The 23,081-nt window shown below is 38.4% G+C and overlaps 1 protein-coding gene across 3 annotated transcripts in view; it reads left to right on the top strand.

Moving 5' to 3' along the window:
• CKAP5 (cytoskeleton associated protein 5) overlaps nucleotides 1-23,081 on the top strand; it is a 103,619-nt gene that overhangs the window by 12,476 nt on the left and 68,062 nt on the right. For 2 of the 3 annotated variants that reach the window (XM_082340094.1, XM_082340096.1), the window contains exon 2: nucleotides 22,639-22,732. In XM_082340094.1, the coding sequence (XP_082196220.1) occupies nucleotides 22,676-22,732 (57 nt within the window). In that variant the 5' untranslated portion in view covers nucleotides 22,639-22,675. The remainder of the gene's footprint in view (nucleotides 1-22,638; nucleotides 22,733-23,081) is intronic. The other variant, XM_082340095.1, reaches the window with a different exon arrangement.

A 23,081-nucleotide genomic window follows, 5' to 3' on the forward strand; every position in this document is an offset into this window, starting at 1 on the left:
TCTCACAGTTCTGGAGTCCAGAGTCCAAAATTTAGGGTGAGTAGGAGTTTAGGATTAAAATATACACACTACTGTATATATAAAAGAGATATCCAACAAGGACCTACTGCACAGGGAACTATACTCAGTATCTTGTAATAACCTATAATGGAAAAGAATCTTAAAATACATACATATATATATGTGTGTGTGTGTGTGTGTGTTTATGTATGTGTGTATATCTGAATCACTTTGCTGTATGCCTGAAACTAACACAACATTGTAAATCAACAATATTTCAATAAGAATTTTTTTTTAAATTTAGGGTGAGTCTTACTGGAGGCTAATATTGAGGCAAAGCCATGCTTCTCCAGAGGCCCTGGGGAAGCACTCCTTCCTTGCCTCTTCAGCTTCTGGCGGCTCTTGGTATCCCTTGGCTTGTGTTGCATCACTCCAGCCTCTTCTGATCTTGCTCTTCTCCATGTTCACATCGCCTTCTCTTCTGTGTGTGTCAAATTTCCCTCTGTTACCCTCTTATAAGGATACATGTGATTGCATTCAGGGCTCACCCAGATAATCCAGGATGATCTCCCCATCTCAATATCCTTAATTTAATCACATCTGCAAAGACCCTTTTTCCACATAAAACATTTAAAGTTTTCAGGGATTACAGCCCAATATCTTTGGGGGTCATTATCAGCCTACCACCAATGTGTATGACCCTCTTTTTTATTTTTACTAAACACAGAAAAAGGAATTAGACTTCATAGGCTATCTTCCAAATTTCTTTTTAAAACTTAATAATAGATTTCTTCCACATCAGTATTTAAATATCTTCTTTAGTCTTCTTTGTCTTTTTTTTTTTCTTTAAATACCTACAGAGCATTTTGTTGAATAGACAAGTATCTCACTTTTTTTTTTTAATTGCAGCTTAAAAAAAAAAGCATGTAACATAAAAATTACCATCCTAATCATTTTAAATTAACTACATTCACATTGTGGTGAAACACATCTCAAAAACTTTTTCATCTTGCAAATCTTATACACTGTATGCATTAAACAACTTTCCTTTTCCTCCTTCTCCCAGCCCCTAATAACCACCATTCTACTTTCTGTTGCTAATTTAATAGTTTAGATACCTCATATAAGTGGAATCATACAATATTTGTCTTTTTGTGACTGGCTTATTTCACTTAGCATGATATCCTCAAAGTTTATCCATATTGTAACATGTAACCGGATTTCCTTCCTTTTTAAGACTACTATTCCATTGTATGTATGTACCACATTTTGCTTATCCATTCATTCATTCTTCTGTGGACATTTGGGTTGTTTCTACTGCTTTGAACATGGATGTACAAATCTGAGCCCCAGCTTTCAATTCGTTTGTATATATATGTACACACACTCATACATACACTTAGAAGTGGAATTGCTGGATCATATGGTAATAAAAAAATACTTTTTTTGAGGTTACTCCATACTGTTTTCCATAGCAGTTGCACCATTTTACAGTCCCACCAACAGTGTACAAGTGTTGCAATTTCTCTACATTCTTGCCAACATTTGTTATTTTCTGTTTTTTTTTTATTTGTTTATTTGATAGTAACCATTCTAATGGGTGTGAGGGATATCTCATTGTGGTTTTGACTTGCGTTTCTCTGATGATTAGTGATGTTGAGCATCTTTTCATATGATTGTTGGCCATTTGTATATCATCTTTGTAAAAACGTCTATTCAAGTCTTTTGCCCATTTTTAATCGGGTTATTTGGAGTTTTGTTGTTGTGGGAGTTTTTTTTTTTTAACATCTTTATTGGAGTATAATTGTTTTACATGTTGTGTTAGTTTCTGCTGTATAACAAAGTGAATGAACTATATGCATACGTATATCCCCATATCCCCTCCCTCTTGCATCTCCCTCCCACCCTCCTTATCCCACCCCTCTAGGTGGTCGCAAAGCACCGAGCTGATCTCCCTGTGCCATGCAGCTGCTTCCCACTAGCTATCCATTTTATATTTGGTAGTGTATTTATGTCAATGCTACTCTCTCACTTTGTCCCAGCTTACCCTTCCCCCTCTCCATGTCCTCAGGTCCGTTCTCTATGTTTGTGTCTTTATTCCTGTCCTGCCCCTAGGTTCATCAGACCATTTTTTTTTTAAGATTCCATATATATGTGTTAGCATACGGTATTTGTTTTTCTCTTTCTGACTTAATTTCACTGTATGACAGATTCTAGGTCCATCCACCTCACTACAAATAACTCAATTTCGTTTCTTTTTAAGGCTGAGTAATATTCCATTGTATATATGTGCCACATCTTCTTTATCCATTCATCTGTCCATGGACACTTAGTTTGCTTCCATGTCCTGGCTATTGTAAATAATGCTGCAGTGAACATTGTGGTACATGACTCTTTTTGAATTATGGTTTTCTCAGGGTATATGCCCAGTAGTGGGATTGCTGGGTCATATGGTAGTTCTATTTTTAGTTTTTTAAGGAACCTCCATACTGTTCTCTATAGTGGCTGTATCAATTTACATTCCCACCAACAGTGCGAGAGGGTTCTGTTGTGGGAGTTCTTGATATTCTCTGGATATTAACCCCTTATCAGATAAATGATTTATAAATATTTTCTTCTCTTCTGTAGGTTATCTTTTTACTCTGTTTATTATGTCCTTTGATACACAAAAGTTTTTAAGTTTGATATAGTCCTCATTGTCCTTTTTGCTTTTGTTGCCTGTGTTTTTGGCATCATATCTAAGAAATCACTGTCCATTCCAGTGTCATGAAGCTTTTCCTCTATGTTTTCTCCTAGGAGTTTTACAGTTTTAGAGCTTACATTTAGGTTTTTAATCATTTCATATTAATTTTTATGTATGGTGTAAGGTAAGGGTCCAACTTCATTCTTTTGCATGTAGCTATCCAGTTTTTCCAGTCACCATTTGTTGAAGAGACCATCCTTTCCCCGTTGAGTGGTCTTGGCACCCTTGTCAAAGATCATTTTACCCTAAACGCAAGGGATTATTTTTGGGTTCTCTATTCTGTTCCATTGGTCTGTTTGTCTTTATGCCATTACCACACTGTTTTGATCATTGTGGCTTTTTAATGTGTTTTGGAATCAAGAAGAGAGTCCTGCAACATTTTTTTTCAAAAGTGTTTTGACTATTCAGGGTCCTTTGAGATTCCATATGAATTTTAGGATTAATTTTTCTATTTCTACAAAAAAAAATGCTGTTGGGATTTTGAGAGAGATTGTGTTGAATCTATAGATTATTTTCTGATATATGGAATGTTATAATACTAAATCTTCCAATCCATGGATATGGGATGTCTTTTCATTTATTTGTGTCTTCTTTAATTTCTTTCAGCATTGTTCTATAGTTCTCAGTGTACAAGTCTTTCATCTCCTTGGTCAGGTTTATTCCCAAATATTTTATTCTTTTCAATGCTATTGTAAGTGGAGTTGTTTAAACTGACACAACTTTGTAAATCAACTATACTCCAATAAAAAATTTTTTTATTAGTTTATTTTAGTATATGTAAGTTACACCTCAGTAAACCTGACTTAAAAGTTCTTAGATTGGGGGACCTCTTCTCCCTCTGATCCTCTGTTAACGCTACTTCTGACAGCTGAGAATACAGGTAACTAGGAGCAGTCGGGGTTGGGGGGGGCTGCTGTACATTTGCTTTTTAGTTTTAAAAGGAATGTAACAGAAAAGGCAGACAGTATTTGTTGAACGTTATGTATTTTATTTACCAAATACTTATGTATAGCAATTAATTCTAATCACTTTACAAATATAATAAACTTAACTCATTTAATTCTCCTAATAACCCAATAAGGTGAAAAAATTCCTCATTTTACAAATAGAAAACAGAAGCACAGAGAGGTAGGAGTTGTCTAAAACCACACAGCTAATAAACGGCACAACCAGGATTTGAACTAAGCATTCTGGCCCCAGAGTCCATGCTCTTAATCTCTAACTTGGCCTCTTTCCTTCACTGAGTATGATCTAATAAAGAATTCCAGTTAATGCTTAAAACTTCTTTCCCCCTTGCTCTGGCTATGTGTACAATAAATATTTTTCTTATCTCTGCTTGCTTTGTTGCAGGAAAAACATTACAGTGAAGAAGGATTTTTTAAAAGCACAAGAAATGCCACCTTTCTAATATATGAATTATCATTTTCCCATGTTTTCTTCCATATATAATATTTGCTAAATCATTTCCTAAACAGTTTCAACTTTGCTCTGTTAAGGAGAATACTTCTATCTGGTAATTTGTTGAATTGTGAAGGTTTTACGTGTCCAGTTTAGTCTCTTCATGGTATAGTAAAGAAAAGGATACAGTAACCAAAATAAGATGGGCTGTGTTTGGGCTCTGATATTTGGTAAGATATCTAAGTATTATTTTAAAATTTTTATATAAAATGTCTTTGCTTTGGGGCAAAAGATATAAATCTGATTGTACTGAGCTGTACAATAAATGGATTTTTTTCTCTCTAAATTCTTAATTCACTAATAAGCACAGCACTGGGTATTATCCATTCGTGTGTGTGCATGTGCACATATACTCACTGCATTATGCTTATTGAAGTTATCTGGACTCCTGTGTCAAAATAAGTGTTGGTCATACCTTTTGTGATAATTATTTATTGAGTATTCATTTGTTATCACACGGAAAAAAGATGAGTGAGCTACATTCCAACCTTTGCCCTTGAGGTGCTCACAATCTAATGGGAAGGCTGATCTACAAACCATTACACTCAGAACAGTGTGATAAGCTTGATACAGACAGAATGAAAGAAGGTCTTAATTACTTAATTCAAAAGTATCATTCACAGTTAAATGCACTTTAAAATGAGATTTTTTTGGCAGTTCAAAATCAGACTAATCTAATCTGAATCAGTTTCTCTTCATGATAACCTTAGCCTAGAATTTTCTAAGACCTTCAGAATAAGGGTAACCTGGGTCTGCTCCTTATTTGAGCAGTCTTTTGGCCTGTCCTTTGGAATCTAAATTTCCACTTGAACCCCTGTTTGGGATGGAAGATGTTAGGGCACTTATAAATGGTCTTTAGCTTTACTAAATTGATTCCCATACAGGTTTGGTGGTGGCTTACGGTTTTAATAAGGTATGTTTATTTGTCAAGATTAGATGAAGGTAACACCGGCTTAATAACCACATAAATTTCTTTCCTGACAGTATAAAGGAGACACAAAATGCATACAGACCTTATAATCTGAGATTGAGGGAAAATTCCTCCTATGAAAAGAAATTTAAAATTCATTAATGACCTGTGGAGAGCTCAGAGACCACTACTTAACTCCCTGAGATATTAATCCAGTTTCTACTACAATTTTTCACAAGAACTCTTCATATTACATTAGATGACTGCACATCACAGTTGTATTTGCACGCAAGATTTCTTTATCTACATAGACTTGTAGTGAATTCTTGGCCAATGTTTCAAAGATCACATTTTACCCACAAGAAGGAGAATGTTATTTTTCTATTTTGCCCCCTACTTCCGTCTTCTATCGTTGTCTAGGATTCCTCATGTTGTACAGAAGAGAAAGAAGTCACTGAGACAGTGAGGTGAAGCAGTGCAGGCTGTCAGAATTCTTTTCTGTGCCTTTGAGTTGCCATTTGAAAAACACCGCTCAAGTTAATGGAAGAAGCCACTTACATAATGGGGGCTATATATTTACCCTGATGCTTTGACTGTTTCCTGCAGCAACTTTTTTCGCCCCTGGAGGAGGAATTAGGATTGTGATAGTAAGAACAGGTCACCTCCTTTGTTTCTGGAACATTATCTGTGTTGCCACAAAAAAAAGAGGTCCCCACCCAGCTGCAGTGGAGTTTTCCTAGCTGGGCCTTCATTCACCTCTTGCCTTGGAAGCCCTCTGGGCTGGAAGGAGCGAGCACCCTGGGTCCTGCAGACCTCTGAGCAAAGGCACGCTGCGGCCCCTTTAAGCCGTCAGTGTGTGCCGGGGCGGGGGCGAGGTGGGGCGGGCACTCTGACAGTGAGCTCTGGGCCCCGCCCCCGAGGAGGCGTTTCTCAGCGGCCTCCGCACCAATGCCACCACCGCCCCCGCCCGCCCGGTATTCCTGCAGATTCTGCCTCGGACCGTAGGGCCCCGACCTCTCCCTGCCTGGGGAGCGTAAGTGTCAAGCTGCGGGCGAGGGTCAAGCATCCCGTGCCCATGCCGGAAGTCCTGGTGGACTGTACAGGGGACTTTCCTGGCCTATCAGAGGCTAAGGCGGCGAAAGAGCATAAACAATGCCGGCTGCAGTGAGCTAAAGCCTGGGGCATCTGCTCTACTTCTGGGTGGTGACAGCGGCCCTAGGGTGCTGGTCTGGATATGCAGTGGTTGAGCGGTGCCCAGAACCTAGCTTTGCCCCAGCCTGGTTCCTACTGGGAATGAGGAGAGGATTGCTTTTACCCTGTATAATCCCACTAAGCTAGATGGGTGGAGCTGGATCTAGTGCCCTGGGCCTTGGGTCCTTAGCCTGGGATTTGGAGACCTGGGTAGCCTTGGGATGAGTAAGCATTAGATTTGCAGCTACCTTGGTACAATTGAGCAGTAACTGTCAAAGTTGACCTAATTCACAGCTGGGTTTAGCTCTGTGTCTCCCCAGAGGCCTGTGTTGGTATAGAGTCTCCCTTTTGAAGACACTGACGGTGATCATCTATTAGGGAGAGTCCAGTTAACCCTCTTTCCCACTGATATGAATAGCACGGTGTGAAAGAGTCAGCTATTTACCCCTCTCTGAAGGAACTGGTGGGAGGCCACCATCCCAGGACTAGTACAGCAAGCCCACCCAAGTTTGTTGAGATAACCTACTAGAGGAGCAGTTCGCATTTCTGGCCCCCTGATAATGCAGAATACTACAATAGGATAACACTTGTCCTTGTTAATGAGAATTACCTGGAGGTAGTGAGATTTTTTAAATTAGAGGGAAAGGCTTGTCATTTTTGTTACTGGCTACTTAAGTGATGAGATTTTGTCTGGCTTGGCCAAGTAATAAAATATAAAGTTTTCTGTGACAGTTAAATAATTGCTATGATTCTTTAATCCAGTTGGCCTTCTTAGACATGGTTTGAGTAAAGATTTCTGGGCATGTTTGTGTATTTTGTCTTATCCTTGTTTTATAATTATTTCCTTTTTTTTAGCAAATTTACATCATTCTTTACTGGTCGTTCAAAGGGGTTGCTTTTTGAGTGGGCAGAATTTTTCCTCAAACTTCCCTCAGACTCATTCTGTGCTTCTGCAATAGCATTTCCTTAGCCAGAAGTGAGTCCAGGAATGGTAATCAGATCTAGATCTCTTGTGTTGTGATAGTGAAGAGCTTTTGAAGGTCAAGAGCTTGAGAATTAGCCATAAAATAGTTTCACTGTCATAGCTTCTTCCCAAATAGAAAGCTAAAACAGTATGTTTAGTAGCTGTATAACTATTCTTATAAGATGTCGTGGTACAGGAATTTAAAGTAAAACAACACTACACATGGACCCTTGAGTGATGGGGAAGAGTGGTGGGTGGACTGAGAGATAGGAGACAAAGGTTCTAGCCCAACTCTAACATTACTGATGACAGTCTCCCTGTGCCTTACTTTTAGCTGGTTGATGAATGAGAAAATGCATAGATTGCAGGGGTCTATATGTTAATGATAGTACATAATGCACACTTAAATATTGAAGACTAAACTGAAATTTATTCTAAGTTCAGAGTTTATTCCAAGTTGTGTCTTTATGTATGTCTTTGGAAACATTTCTTAACCTCTGGTCTAAAAATAAATAATTACATCTAAACCTTCTTCAGCAGTAGTGTGGACTTTATGGTATTTGAGCTCTTTGGAAGAATTTTAGATACAGCATTGGTATAAAATGGTAATATTTCTGTGGAACAGATTTATTTTAGCTGGCTCCCTTGCCTTTTCCTTTGTTTTAGGCTAGGGTAAAACCTCCTGAGAGTGCCGAATAATTTGAAATTTCTGAGTATTTGTAGTATTGACTAGACTGAACCATAGCAAGCATCATATATAGGTCAAATTAATTTTATTAATGCTTCTCTTTGTTGGCAATTTTATTTACTCTTAGAGCATCAAACCTTGCTGTGTAATGAAGACTTGGTTTCATACATCTATGTTTATAAAATCCAGAACCCTCTGTTCATTCCTGGTGCCACATTTCCAGCTACTTGAAGATCATGTTTCTCAAGTCTAAAACCAAACTCATCATATTCTTAACCTCTCCTCCACTCCCCCAAAACAAACAACTCAGAACTTTCTTCTGACATTTTCTGTCATTAGCACCACTGTTCTCCAAGTCATGTAGACTGGAGCCTCCTACTAGGTCTCCTACATCCTTAGTTGCTAAGGCTTATTGATTCTGCTTCTTTAATGTAATTCCCTTCAGTCTCCTCTGCTCATCCTTTCCATTCCTAGGAGTCTGGCTTCTATCTATCTTTGTCCTCGAGTACTGCAATAATTTCCTATCAGGATTCTACTTTCTCTCCCTTCCAATTCATTCTGCATAGATTTATCTTTCTAAAGTAATTAGGATCATGTCATTGCCCTGCTTCAAGTCATCAGCATCCTCTGCTGTTTAGCTTAATATTCAAGATTATACATGATTTGACCCTAGTCTGTCTTTCTGGTCTTATACTTAATAAATGGAGCCATTTAGTGTTCCCTAAACATGCTTAGTACTTTTCTACTTCCAAGACTTTGCCTTTCTCATTTTCTCAGCCTAAAATATCTCTTCTCCACTCCTGGTTTTGTTTTTGTTTTTATTTTTTTAAATCTACCTATCATTTATCACTGAGCTCAGATGTCATCCTTTCTATGAGATTTTTCACTGACCATCCCTTGCTTACTGGCAGTTGATCCTGTCTTTGAACTCCCTTAACCCTTATTTGTCTCTTGCTTAGGGCACTTTCCACATATAATACATTTTGTATTATGGTTATTTGTTTAGACATCTACTTTTACTCCTGTGAACTCCTTGAGTCATCATGGTTTACCCATAGGGAAATTCATCAAATGAATGCTTTAGGTAAAATTGGAATGGAGTAACTCCTTAGTGTTAGACCTATTATTAGAAAGGACTCTAACCTTTACAGCCAGCCCATTCACATGTAAAATGATTGGCAACTTTAACAAACCACTCTCATCTCCTAAGGACTTCTGTTAGTAAACTTTGTTATTTTGTTTGTTTTTTTAACAGTTTTAATGAGATATATTATGTACATACCATTCACCCATTTAAAGTGTACAATTCACTGACTTTCAGTATATTCATAGATTTGTGCAGCCATCACCACAGTCAATTTTAGAACATTTTCATTACCCCAGAAAGAAACCCCACACTCCTTAACACCCTTCTGATATCCCCAAACACCTCAGTCATAGGCAACCACTCATCTACTTTCTGTCTCTATAGATTTGCCTATTCTGGACAGTTTATATAAATGGAGTTATATAATATGTGGTCCTTTGCAACTGACTTCTTTCACTTAATATAAGGTTTTCAAGGTTCATCCATGTTGCAGCATGTATCAGTACTTCACTTCTTTTGTGTGTGTACACATAATGTAAAATTCACCATCTTAAGCATTTTTAAGTATACAACTCAGTGGCATTAAATGCATTTGTAATGTTGTGTAGCTACCACCATCCATCTCCATAATTCTTTTCATCTTGTAGAACTGAAATTTTATACCCATTAAACAGTAACCCCTCATTACCCTTCTCCATCCGTCTGCTGGCAACAATCATTCTACCTTCTATCTCTATGATTTTGACTACTCTAAGTACTTGATGTAAGTGGAATCATACACTATTTGTCTCTTTGTGGCTGGCTTAATTTCACTTAACTTAATGTCTTCAAGGTTCACTCACGTTATAGCATGTGTCCGAATTTCTGTCCTTTTTAAGCTGAATGGTATTCTTTTGTATGTGTATACCACATTTTGCTTATCCATTCATCCATCAGTGGTCACTTGGTTTGCTTCCATATTTTAGCTGTTGTGAGTAATGCTACTATGAATATGGGTGTACAGATATCTCTTTGAGATCCTGCTTTCGATTTTTTTTTTTTTCCCTGACTTAGATCTTTATTTATTTATTTATTTATTTTGGCTGTGTTGGGTCTTCGTTTCTGTGCGAGGGCTTTCTCTAGTTGTGGCAAGCGGGGGCCACTCTTCATCGCGGTGCGCGGGCCTCTCACTATCGCGGCCTCTCTTGTTGCGGAACACAGGCTCCAGACGCGCAGGCTCAGTAGTTGTGGCTCACGGGCCCAGTTGCTCCGCGGCATGTGGGATCTTCCCAGACCAGGGCTCAAACCCGTGTCCCCTGCATTGGCAGGCAGATTCTCAACCACTGCGCCACCAGGGAAGCCCCCCTGCTTTCGATTATTTTGGGCATATACCCAGAAGTGGAATTGCTGGATCATATGGTCATTCTGTTTTTAATTTTTTGAGGAATGGCCATACTGTTTTCCACAGTAGCTGTACCATTTTACATTGTCACCAACAGTGTACAAGGGTTCCAATTTCTCCATATCCTTGCTAACATTTGTTGTTTTCTGGGTTTTTGATAGTAGCCATCCTAATAGGTATGAGGTAATACTTGTAGTTTTGATTTGCATTTCCCTAATGTTTGTAATCTTGAGCATCTTTTCATGTGCTCATTGGCCATTTGTCTGTCTTCTTTGGATAAATGTCTATAATCAAGTTCTTTGCCCATTTTTTAATCAAGTTGTTTCCTATTTTTGTTGTTGAGTTTTAGGAATTCTTTATAGTACTTAATTTCTATTACTGAATCATATTCCATTCTGTGGATTTACCACATTTTATCTATTTATCAGTGGATAGACATTTGGGTTGTTTCCACTCTTTGGCTATTATGTTGTTGTTGTTTTAAGATAGTAGTCATCTTTTCTTTTTTTTTTTTAATTTATTTATTAATTTATTTATTTTTGGCTGTGTTGGGTCTTCGTTTCTGTGCGAGGGCTTTCTCTAGTTGTGGCAAGCGGGGGCCACTCTTCATCGCGGTGCGCAGGCCTCTCACTATCGCGGCCTCTCTTGTTGTGGAGCACAGGCTCCAGACGCGCACGCTCAGTAGTTGTGGCTCACGGGCCCAGTTGCTCTGCGGCATGTGGGATCTTCCCAGACCAGGGCTTGAACCCGTGTCCCCTGCATTGGCAGGCGGATTCTCAACCACTGCGCCACCAGGGAAGCCCTCTTTGGCTATTATGAATGTTAGTTTGGTTTTAATTTGCTGTGTATATTGAAAACAGCACTACATTTCTCTAAAGAGATCATTCAGGCCTTTAACTTGTGTGACTTTTCATGAAATTGTTGGTTTACTCTACATGTATTCCATTTTATGAACTCTGAGGGTCCTCTTCATTACTTCCTGAATATGTTCTGAATGTTCCTAAGGCCTTTACTTTCCTTTGTGATAATGGCTAGTTAAAATTTGCAGATAGAGGCAAAGTTTAACTTACAAACAAGTAGCCACTTTAATGAATTTCCCCTACTGTCCCCCCTGCAAATATTCTAGAATTATAGTTATAAATGTAAAACTAGTATGAGCTATAGAGATTATAGTCTACCACCCTTTTGTTTTTTTACTAATCTCAAGGAAAGATTTTCCTTTTTAACTGGTAGAGTCAATATTCAATGGAATAAGGGTTGTGACGGAGAAAGGTCGGCCTACATGGATAACCCCAAATTATAATTAAAACTGTAGTCATTTCTTTCTTACGCAAAGACAGGTTAACAGTGTTTTGAGGCCCAACTGGGTAGTTAGGCTTGATTATTCGGCAGCTGCTGATTAGGGATGATTCTCCCTTACCAACTAACTGTATTTTAAATTTCCCTAAATTACCTAAGTCCTTTGGAGGCAAATAAACTTGTCTTTCATATATACTCTCATTTGCTCTTTATATTTTTATTGAGTTAAGTAATCACCAAAATAATTCTTACTATTTATACTGTAGAGTGTGAATAGATTTCACTATAGATAATGTAGAAACCATATGTAGGTAAGTTGTAGGAATTTCACCAAACTAGGTATCAAGAAATCTCTTTAGGGATTTCCCTGGTGGCACAGTGGTTAAGAATCCATCTGCCAATTCAGGGGACACGGGTTCGATCCCTGGTCCGGGAAGATCCCACATGCCGCGGAGCAGCTAAGCCTGTGCACCACAACTACTGAGCCTGTGCTCTAGAGCCCGCGAGCCACAACTACTGAGCCTGTGTGCCACAACTACTGAAGCCCGCGTGCCTAGAGCCTGTGCTCCGCAACAAGAGAAGCCACCGCTATGAGAAGCCTGCGCACCGCAGCGTAGAGTAGCCCCCGCTTACCGCATCTAGAGAAAGCCTGCGTGCAGCAATGAAGACCCAACTCACCCAAAAATAAATTTAAAGAAAGAAGTCTTTTTTAGACCATTCTCCCCTACTTAAGTGACCTTGGGCAGGACGCTGAACCTCTTTTTCCCCATATGTAAAAAGAGGATAATGATACTTTATTTATTTATTTGACCCTTTTGAGGATAGAGATTAATAAGACAAAAAGCTTTTGCTCAAGAGAATCTTATAGTTTAGTAAGAGTCACATAACTAAGAATAATATGAAAAAGAAAGAAACTAAATCTGAATGAGATAATATAACAGCGTGCTTGTATTTACATTATGAAATACATAGAAAATGAATGATTGTAAAAATACATGTAAAATATAAAGTGCTACTGAAATACAGGATGGGTGTTACCTGTTATTTTAACTAGGGACTTTGAGATGATTGTAAGCAGTGCCCTAAAGTCTTTTTTTTTTTTTTTTTTTTACAATTCTACATTCACATTTATTTATCTAATACGTTGGAAATACATAGGAGAAAATAAAGTCTCAATAAGTAAAGGACAGAGCTAGCTTTCTTCAACTTTTTAAACCTTTCATATTTTACTCTTAAAACTACTGTTGTCCAACAACATTTATATATCACAGTGTTTCCACATCAAAACTGATGGCAAGTTACATGTCCTCAGGGAATGCCCTAAAGTTTTTGATCATAGAATTTGAAAGGTTGTAGATCAAGAGATTTTAACCTGGGTTAGAATTCAGGGACTCTGTAAATTTGTATGGAAAAATAATTACATCTTTATTTGCACTAACCTTTTAACTGAATTTTTTTTTTTCTTTTGGTCTGCGTTGGGTCTTCATTGCTGCATGCTGGCTTTTTCTCTAGTTGCAGAGAGCGGGAGCTACTCTTCATTGCGGCGTGTGGGCTCCTCATTGCAGTGGCTTGCTTGTTGTGGAGCATGGGCTCTAGGCATGCGAGCTTCAGTAGTCGTGGCACCCAGGCTCAGTAATTGTGGCGCACGGGCTTATTTGCTCCGCGGCATGTGGGATCTTCCCGGACCAAGGATCGAACCCCATGTCCCCTGCATTGTCAGGCGGATTCTTAACCACTGCGCCACCAGGGAAGTCCTAACTGAAATTTTGACATTTTCTTCAGTTAATAATGTAGGCAAGGGCTTCCCTGGTGGCGCAGTGGTTGAGAATCCACCTGCCAATGCAGGGAACACGGGTTCGAGCCCTGGTCTGGGAGGATCCCACATGCCATGGTGCGACTAGGCCCGTGAGCCACAATTGCTGAGCCTGCGCGTCTGGAGCCTGTGCTCCGCAACAAGAGAGCCCGCAACAGTGAGAGGCCCGCGCACCGCGATGAAGAGTGGCCCCCACTTGCCGCAACTAGAGAAAGCCCTCGCACAGAAATGAAGACCCAACACAGCCAAAAATATAATAATAATAAATAAATAAAAGCAATCTAAAAAAAAAATAATAAAATTTCTTCCCTATTTAAAATAAAATAATGTAGGCAATAAACTACAATAATATTATAAGAACCTATGCCTTTGTCACCAATAGAAATCATTTTCATAATCATGATATGTAGTATATAAAAATATTTTTATTCATAACTTAGGAATTATAGTAGTTATTAAATCTGCTGCTAGATTTTATTTAATATATTAATGGAGAAGCCCATATAGTCACATTTCAAAATATTTTGATAACTATATTATATTCAACATACATAACTATTTCAACATAACTGATTTAATATGATCATATATTTTATGCATTAAACAGTATTCTGAGGTGCCTATAGACTTGCTCTTTTAATCCTATAAAATTCCAAAATAAAGTCAACTGTAATTTAGAAATGAAATAAATTCATATTTGGGATGCCAAATAATGATAGTAAATTGCTAACATTTTTTGAGCCCTTGCTAGATGCCAAGTACCTAGTCTAAGAGCTTTACATGTACTGACTCGTTTAATACACACAACAATCCTCTGAGGTACGTATTATTATTCCCACTTTACACACAAGCATGCTGAGGCAATATATATTTGGCTAAGTAACTTACCCAAGGCCTCAACCTCAAGTTAGTGGTGGTTTTGAAGATACAGAATTCTTTTAATTTTTTTTAAGTGTAGATTTGCAGCCAGACATAGAAAGTAATAAAGTTTCCCTCAAGTAGCAAAAACTCAAATTTGATAAGACTGTTACTGCATTTTGGATTATTGTGGGGTTTTTTCTTTCCCCAGCATACATTAATTGATCATTTTATATGTGTCAGACACTGTACATGGTGGTCTAAGGGGCTCATCTACCTGTCCTGTAGATGCTGGTTTCATCTAAACTCTAACCTGGGGCTCTTCTCACTATGTACTCTCCCTCAGTACTATCATCCACCCCCTTGGTTTTAATTACATTTATCTACTGATAACTCCTAAATTTTTATCTCTCTCTTGAACACCAGGCTTGAATCTCCAGCTGCTTCCCACATCTACCCTTGTCTAGTGTACATGTCAAACTCAGCTTGCCCAAAACTTCATTTTCATCCATGTCTTACACTCCCTCTACAGTCACTCAGTAAAGACAGTCTTTGACATTCCTTGTATCTCTAAAATCCATCCCCTTTTCTCCACCTGCATTGCTACTACTCTAAGTTCCAGGCCATCATCATCCTTCATTTAGATTACAGCCTTCTAACTGATTTCCCTCCATTGTTACTGCCTTCCAAGGCATTCTTTACATTGCTTTTATATTTTCATTATATAGTCTTTGAAAAATGCAAGTTTGATAACATATGAAATTTTCCTGTCTACAGTCTTTCAGAATCTCCCTCTACCTTTGGGATAAAGTCCAAATTCCTTAACATCGCTTACAAGACCTTCCAGGGTCTGATCTGGACTACTTTCTAGCCTTACTCTCTGTACCCCTTTACTTTTCTTGTTGCATTTTATACTTTAGACTTGCTGAACTTTTTTCAATTCCTCAAACCACTATAATAAAAGAAGTTAGAATAGATGTTATGGCAGTTTCTAAACACTTACCTCTATTTCTGAACTTAACTCTGAATGATAAGTTTGTGAAACAGCACAGGTCTTTGGACCACACTTTTAGTAGATTTAAACTACAGTATACCACATGGATGAATTTTACAAATGAAACATTGAATAAAAAAAGCAACTTATGGAAGACTACAACATTTTTCTAAGGCTCACAGATAAGCACAGTTAATTTTGTTTAGGAATATGTGACTGACTACAGCATAGAACCAAGTGAACTTTAGGAAAGTGCTTCTGTGGTAAGAAGGATGAGATAGGAAAGAAATGCACAGGTGCAATAGTAATATTAGTAGTGTCCTAATTTTCAGTTTGGGTGGTAGGTCAATATATCAATTTTGTTGTAGTGCTTCCTAACACATATATTGTATATATTTTCTTATATATGTAAAATATTAGATTCTAAAATTAATTTTAAAATTAAAATAATTATGGGGAAAAATTAGTGAAGTCCTTTTTTTCTTAGTATTTCGATCCTGGAAAATGATAAAGACAGAGCAGTAGTCCTCAGTGTCGCACGTACACACAAAACACTATCCATTATTTCAGTGGCTGGGAAAGTTTTGTTTTTTTAAAAATAAATTTATTTATTTATTTATTTTTAAATTTTTGGCTGTGTTGGGTCTTCGTTGCTGTGCACAGGCTTTCTCTAGTTGCAGTGAGCGGGGGCTACTCTTCGTTGCAGTGCACAGGCTTCTCATTGTCATGGCTTCTCTTGTTGCGGAGCACAGGCTCTAGTTGCGCAGGCTTCAGTAGTTGTGGCTTGCTGGCTCTAGAGCTCAGACTCAGTAGTTGTGGCACATGGGCTTAGTTGCTCTGCGGCATGTGAGATCTTCCCAGGCCAGGGCTCGAACCCATGTCCCTTGCATTGACAGGCAGATTCTTAACCACTGCGCCACCAGGGAAGCCCTGGGAAAGTTTTGGTATGAAGCAAGCCTTTCCTTTGAACGGAAAGCAGCAAAATCATAAACACTAATTTTTTAAAAAACTGAAGCTATGAAGTAGTAGAAGCCATTTCAGAAAATATAGCACAATGACATCAATATTTTATTTTGATTTTTTTTGAAGATTTTTAATCACAGTTTTGTTACTTGTGATTGGTCTCTTCATATTTTCTATTTCTTCCTGGTTCAGGAAGGTTATACCTTTCTAAGAATTTCTCCATTTCTTCCAGGTTGTCCATTTTATTGACATAGAGTTGCTTGTAGTAGTCTCTTAGGATGCTTTGTATTTCTGTGGTGTCTGTTGTAACTTCTCCTTTTTCATTTCTAATTTTATTGATTTGAGTCCTCTCCCTCTTTTTCTTGATGAGTCTGGCTAAAGGTTTATCACTTTTGTTTATCTTCTCAAAGAACCAGCTTTTCGTTTTATTGATCTTTGCTATTGTTTTCTTTGTTTCTATTTCATTTCTTTCTGCTCTGATCGTTACGATTTCTTTCCTTCTACTAACTTTGGGTTTTGTTTGTTCTTCTTTCTCTAGTTCCTTTAGGTATAAGCTTAGATTGTTTATTTGAGATTTTTCTTGTTTCTTGAGGTAGGCTTGTATTGCTATAAACTTCCCTCTTAGAACTGCTTTTGCTGCATCCCATAGGTTTTGGTTCTCGTGTTTTCATTGTAATTTGTCTCTAGGTATTTTTTGATTTCCTCTCTGATTTCTTCAGTGATTTCTTGGTTATTTAGTAATGTATTGTTCAGCCTCCATGTGTTTGCATTTTTTACGTTTTTTTCCCTGTAATTGATTTCTAATCTCATAGCGTTGTGGTCAGAAAAGATGCTTGATATGATTTCAATTTTCTTAAATTTACTGAGGCTTGATTTGTGACCCAAGATGTGATCTGTCCTGGAGAATGTTCCATGTGCACTTGAGAAGAAAGTGTAATCTGCTGTTTTGGGATGGAATGTCCTATAAATATCAATTAAATCTGTCTGGTCTATTGTGTCATTTAAAGCTTGTGTTTCCTTATTAATATTCTGTCTGGACGATCTGTCCATTGGTGTAAGTGAGGTGTTTAAGTCCCCCACTATGATTGTGTTACTGTCAATTTTCTCTTTTAGAGCTCTTAGCAGTTGCCTTATGTATTGAGGTGCTCCTATGTTGGGTGCATATATATTTATAATTGTTATATCTTCTTCTTGGATTGATCCCTTGATCATTATGTAGTGTCCTTCCTTGCCTCTTGTAACATTCTTTATTTTAAGGTCTATTTTATCTGATACAAGTATTGCTACTCCAGCTTTCTCTTGATTTCCATTTTCATGGAATGTCTTTTTCCATCTCCTCACTTTCAGTCTGTTTGTGTCCGTAGGTCTGAAGTGAGTCTCTTGTAGACAGCATATATATGGGTCTTGTTTTTGTATCCATTCAGTGCGCCTGTGTCTTTTGGTTGGAGCATTTAATCCATTCATGATTAAGGTAATTATCGATATGTATGTTCCTGTTACCATTTTCTTAATTGTTATGGGTTTGTTTTTGTAGGTCCTTTTCTTCTCTTGTGTTTCCCACTTAGAGAAGTTCCTTTAGCATTTGTTGTAGAGCTGGTTTGGTGATGCTGAATTCTCTTAGCTTTTGCTTGTCTGTAAAGCTTTTGATTTCTCCATCGAATCTGAATGAGATCCTGGCCGGCTAGAGTAATCTTGGTTGTAGGTTCTTCCCTTTCATCATTTTAAATATATCATGCCACTCCCTTCTGGCTTGTAGAGTTTCTGCTGAGAAATCAGCTGTTAACCTTATGGGAGTTCCCTTGTATGTTATTTGTCGTTTTTCCCTTGTTGCTTTCAATCATTTTTCTTTGTCTTTAATTTTTGTCAATTTGATTACTGTGGGTCTCAGCTTGTTTCTCCTTGGGTTTATCCTGCCTGGGACTCTCTGTGCTTCCTGGACTTGGGTGGCTCTTTCCTTTCCCATGTTAGGGAACTTTTTGACTATAATCTCTTCAAATATTTTCTCAGGTCCTTTCCCTCTCTCTTCTCCTTTTGGGACCCCTATAATGTGAATGTTGTTGCGTTTAATGTTGTCCCAGAGGTCTCTTAGGCTGTCTTCATTTCTTTTCATTCTTTTTTCTTTATTCTCTTCCGCGGCAGTGAATTCCACCATTCTGTCTTCCAGGTCACATATCCATTCTTCTGCCTCAGTTATTCTGCTATTGATTCCTTCTAGTGTATTTTTCATTTCAGTTATTGTATTGTTCATCTCTGTTTGTTTGTTCTTTAATTCTTCTAGATCTTTGTTAAACATTTCTTTCATCTTCTCGATCTTTGCCTCCATTCTTTTTCCGAGGTCCTGGATCATCTTCACTATCATTATTCTGAATTCTTTTTCTGGATGGTTGCTTATCTCCACTTCATTGAGTTGTTTTTCTGGGGTTTTATCTTGTTCCTTCATGTGGTACATAGCTCTCTGCCTTTTTATCTTGTCTGTCTTTTTGTGAATGTGGTTTTTGTTCCACAGGCTGCAGGACTGTAGTTCTTCTTGCTTCTGCTGTCTGCCCTCTGGTGGATGAGGCTATCTAAGAGGCTTGTGCAAGCTTGCTGATGGGAGGGACTGGTGATGGGTTGAGCTGGGTGTTGCTCTGATGGGCAGAGCTCAATAAAACTTTAATCCGCTTGTCTGCTGATGCATGGGGCTGGGTTCCCTCCGTGTTGGTTGTTTGGACTGAGGTGACCCAGCTCTGGAGCCTACCCAGCTCTTTGATGGGGCTAATGGCGCACTCTGGGAGGGCTCACACCAAAGAGTACTTCCCAGAACTTCTGCTGCCAGTGTCCTGGTCCCCACGGTGAGCCACAACCACCCCCAGCCTCTGCAGGAGACCCTCCAACACTAGCAGGGATGTCTGGTTCAGTCTCCAGTGGGGTCACTGCTCCTTCCCCTGGGTCCCGATGTGCACACTACTTTGTGTGTGCCCTCCAAGAGTGGAGTCTCTGTTTCCCCCAGTCCTGTTGAAGTCCTGCAGTCAAATCCCACTAGCCTTCAAAGTCTGATTCTCTAGGAATTCCTCCTTCCATTGCCGGACCCCCAGGTTGGGAAGCCTGACGTGGGGCTCAGAACCTTCACTCCAGTGGGTGGACTTCTGTGGTATAAGTGTTCTCCAGTTTGTGAGTCACCCACCCAGCAGTTATGGGATTTGATTTTATTGTGATTGCGCCCCTCCTACCGTCTCATTGCGACGTCTCCTTTGTCTTTGGATGTGGGGTATCTTTTTTGGTGCTGCTTTTTCAGCAGTTAGTTGTGATTCTGGTGCTCTCGCGAGAGGGAGAGAGCGCACGTCCTTCTACTCCGCCATCTTGAACCAGTCTCTCATTTTGCTATATATCTGGTTTCAGAACTTAATGAAGCTCAGGTTCTTGATGTCCCATTGCAGAAAGAATTCAGTGAGAGACAAAGTGATAGGTAAGAAGTGGATTTATTTAGAGAGAAACACACTCCACAGACAGAGTGTGGGCCACCTCAGAAGGTGAGAAAGGCCGACATCAATATTTTATATGAGGCAGTTAGGTTAGATAACCTTTTTCTTCATGTTTCAAAAAGCAACCAACAGGAAAAAAAGAAAGTGTTGCAGAGAATTCACAGAATACCAACAATCGAATATTATTGTTCACATTCTCTTGGCTGGAAAATGTTTTTAAAACTTTCATTGACTGTTTCTCTTTGAAAATCAGATAGGAAAGATTGCTTTTGCAGCTCAAACTTGTGCCAAGAAAGTAACATTAGAGGGTTTTAACCCAGGTTGCATATTACAATCACCTAGGAACTTAAAAAAATATATAGTTTTGTTTAGGTGAAATTCATATAACATAAAATTAACCATTTTAAAGTGAACAATTCAATGGCATTTTGTACATGCACAATGTTGTGCAACCACCATCTCTGTCTAGTTCCAAAACAGTAACATTTCCATCACATCACAGTAAGACTCCTTACCCATTAAGCAGTTTCTCCCCACTCCCACTCTCTCCCCCTCTCTCCGCAACCCCCGGCAACCACCAGTCTCCATCTGTCTCTATGGATTGATCTATTCTGGATATTTCCTATGAATGGAATCATATAATATAGAACCTTTTGTGTTTGGCTTCCTTCACTTAGCATCATGTTTGTGAAGTTCATCCATGTTGTAGTATGTATCAGTAAGTACTTTATTCCCATTTATAGCTGAGTAATAGTCCATTGTATGTATGTTTCACAGTTTGTTTATTCATCCACGGGTAGACATTTGGGCTGATTTTTGGCCATTGTGAATAGTGCTGCTATCAATATGCATGTACATGTACTTGTTGGAGTACTTGCTTTCAATGCTTTCAGTTCTTTTAGTTGCTGTATAGTATTACACTCAGTGAATATACCAATATTTATTCATTTCTCTTTTTGATGAACTTGTAAAAAGTGTTTCCAACTTGTGACTTTTCTATGAACAACATTGCTGTGAATACCCTTATACAGGTCTTCTGGTGCAGTTGGCATCAATTTCTAGGGTATGTACCTAGGAATGGAGTTGCTGGATAGTAGAGTATGTGCATTTTCAATTTAAATAATGTCATACTGTTTTCCAAACTGTTGTACTATTTTATCTCTCACTATTGCTGTATTAGAGTTCCTGTAGATTTGCTGTTAAGGTTTGACTCCTGCTCTAAAACACACTGCTGTTGTTTCACAGAGTCTTGGGGATTTTGAAGAGAAGTCTTAATGAAAGTTCCATTTACTCTAATAAACTTTTACAATTCAGTCTCTAGTAACTTTCCCTGGGATATTTCCTACATTTTAATGGAAGGCAACAAGTTGTAAAGAAGAGGCATAGACTTGGAATCTTAGTATGATCTCACGGCCTGTTAGTTTTGTTATTTTTGGCTAGTTACTGAATCTTTGTGAGCCTAGTGTGTAAAGTGGGGAGAATGTCTTTCTTTCGTGTAGTTGTTGTTAGTATAATGAATCAACATGTTTAAAAAGTAGTTTGCACAGTGCCTGACTCATAGCAGATACTATCAAGGCATATATTCATTAGACAAATATTTATTGAAGACATATTTTATGTTACACCAGGACTGGGGATGGAGAGATTAAGCAAGATCCCTTTTTTTTTTTTTTTTTTTTAATTTTTTTTTCTTTTTTTAATTTATTTATTTATGGCTGTGTTGGGTCTTCATTTCTGTGCGAGGGCTTTCTCTAGTTGTGGCAAGTGGGGGCCACTCTTCATCGCGGTGCGCAGGCCTTTCACTGTCGTGGCCTCTCTTATTGCGGAGCACAGGCTCCAGATGTGCAGGCTCAGTAGTTGTGGCTCACGGGCCTAGTTGCTCCGCGGCATGTGGGATCTTCCCAGACCAGGGCTCGAACCCGTGTCTCCTGCATTAAGCAAGATCCCTTTTATGTTATTTATAATATTGAAAAACTTGAAACAATTTAAGTGTCCAGTGTTAGGCTTGGTAATTATGGTACATTCATAAAATGGAGTGTAGTGCAGCCTTTAAACATCATGTTCTCAAATATGAGGAAATGTTTGTGACGATGTAAGAAAAAAATTACAAGAGGATTAGCCCTTTTTCATATAATTTATACACTGCATGTGCATTGAAAAAAATCTGGAAGGGTTCAAGTAGATACACTTCAGTGTTCATTGTGGTTACTAATTGATAGTGAAATTGTATTTTAATGCTTTCCTTATATATTTTCTATACTTTCCAGATTTTCTACAGCTAACATAGATTACTTTTTTTAAAAAATAAGTTTATTTATTTATTTATTTTTGGCTATGTTGGGTCTTCGTTGCTGTGCGCGGGCTTTCTCTAGCTGCAGCAAGCGGGGGCTACTCTTTGTTGCGGTGCGCGGGCTTCTCATTGCGGTGGCTTCTCATTGCGGAGCACAGGCTCTAGGCACACGGGCTTCAGTAGTTGTGGCTCACAGGCTCTAGAGCGCAGGCTCAGTAGTTGTGGCGCACGGGCTTAGTTGCTCCGCGGCATGTGGGATCTTCCTCGACCAGGGCTTGAACCTGTGTCCCCTGCATTGGCAGGCGGATTCTTAACCATTGCGCCACCAGGGAATCCCTCATTTAGAATTTTTATTAACTTTTTTCGTTTACTTTTTAAATGTTCTATTAATGGAATTAAATGGGCATTTGACTAAAGAATGAGATTTTTTACTCTCGTTGGTTTACACATGCTAAAATAATAATCTCAGAAAAACCTTTTTGTCTTAAGAGACAGCTTGGTTGCTAGAATTAATAGATACCAATTTTTGTCTGACCAGGAATTACTCTTAATTCTAAGGAGAAACTGGAAGCACAATGGGAGATGACAGTGAGTGGGTGAAACTGCCGGTTGATCAGAAATGTGAACACAAGGTAAGACTTTTCTGGAACTCAAATTTCAGTGTCATTGGCTTGTTTTGTCAGCAGTTATACTGTATAGTATAGTACAAAGCTGCCTAATGATTACACAGTACAACTGGAGAAACAGCCTACTTTGGAGATTGGGCAGTTTCAGCAGGAAAATTTTTCATGTTTGAATTGTTACATCTTTAATGTCATATTACAAAGAAGTAATGATTAATACTTGGATACAAAGTGGGATACATTTATAGTGGCCTGTTTATGAATTCTAGAAGGCCTTGACAGAATATCATAAATATTAAACACTTATAAGAAAAAGTTTATTAGCTAATCTTTAAAAGAAAAAAAAAAGCTATCTGGA

This window comes from Balaenoptera borealis (genome assembly GCF_965194805.1).
Source record: "Balaenoptera borealis genome assembly, chromosome: 11".
In the NCBI taxonomy this organism is placed as follows: domain Eukaryota; kingdom Metazoa; phylum Chordata; class Mammalia; order Artiodactyla; family Balaenopteridae; genus Balaenoptera; species Balaenoptera borealis.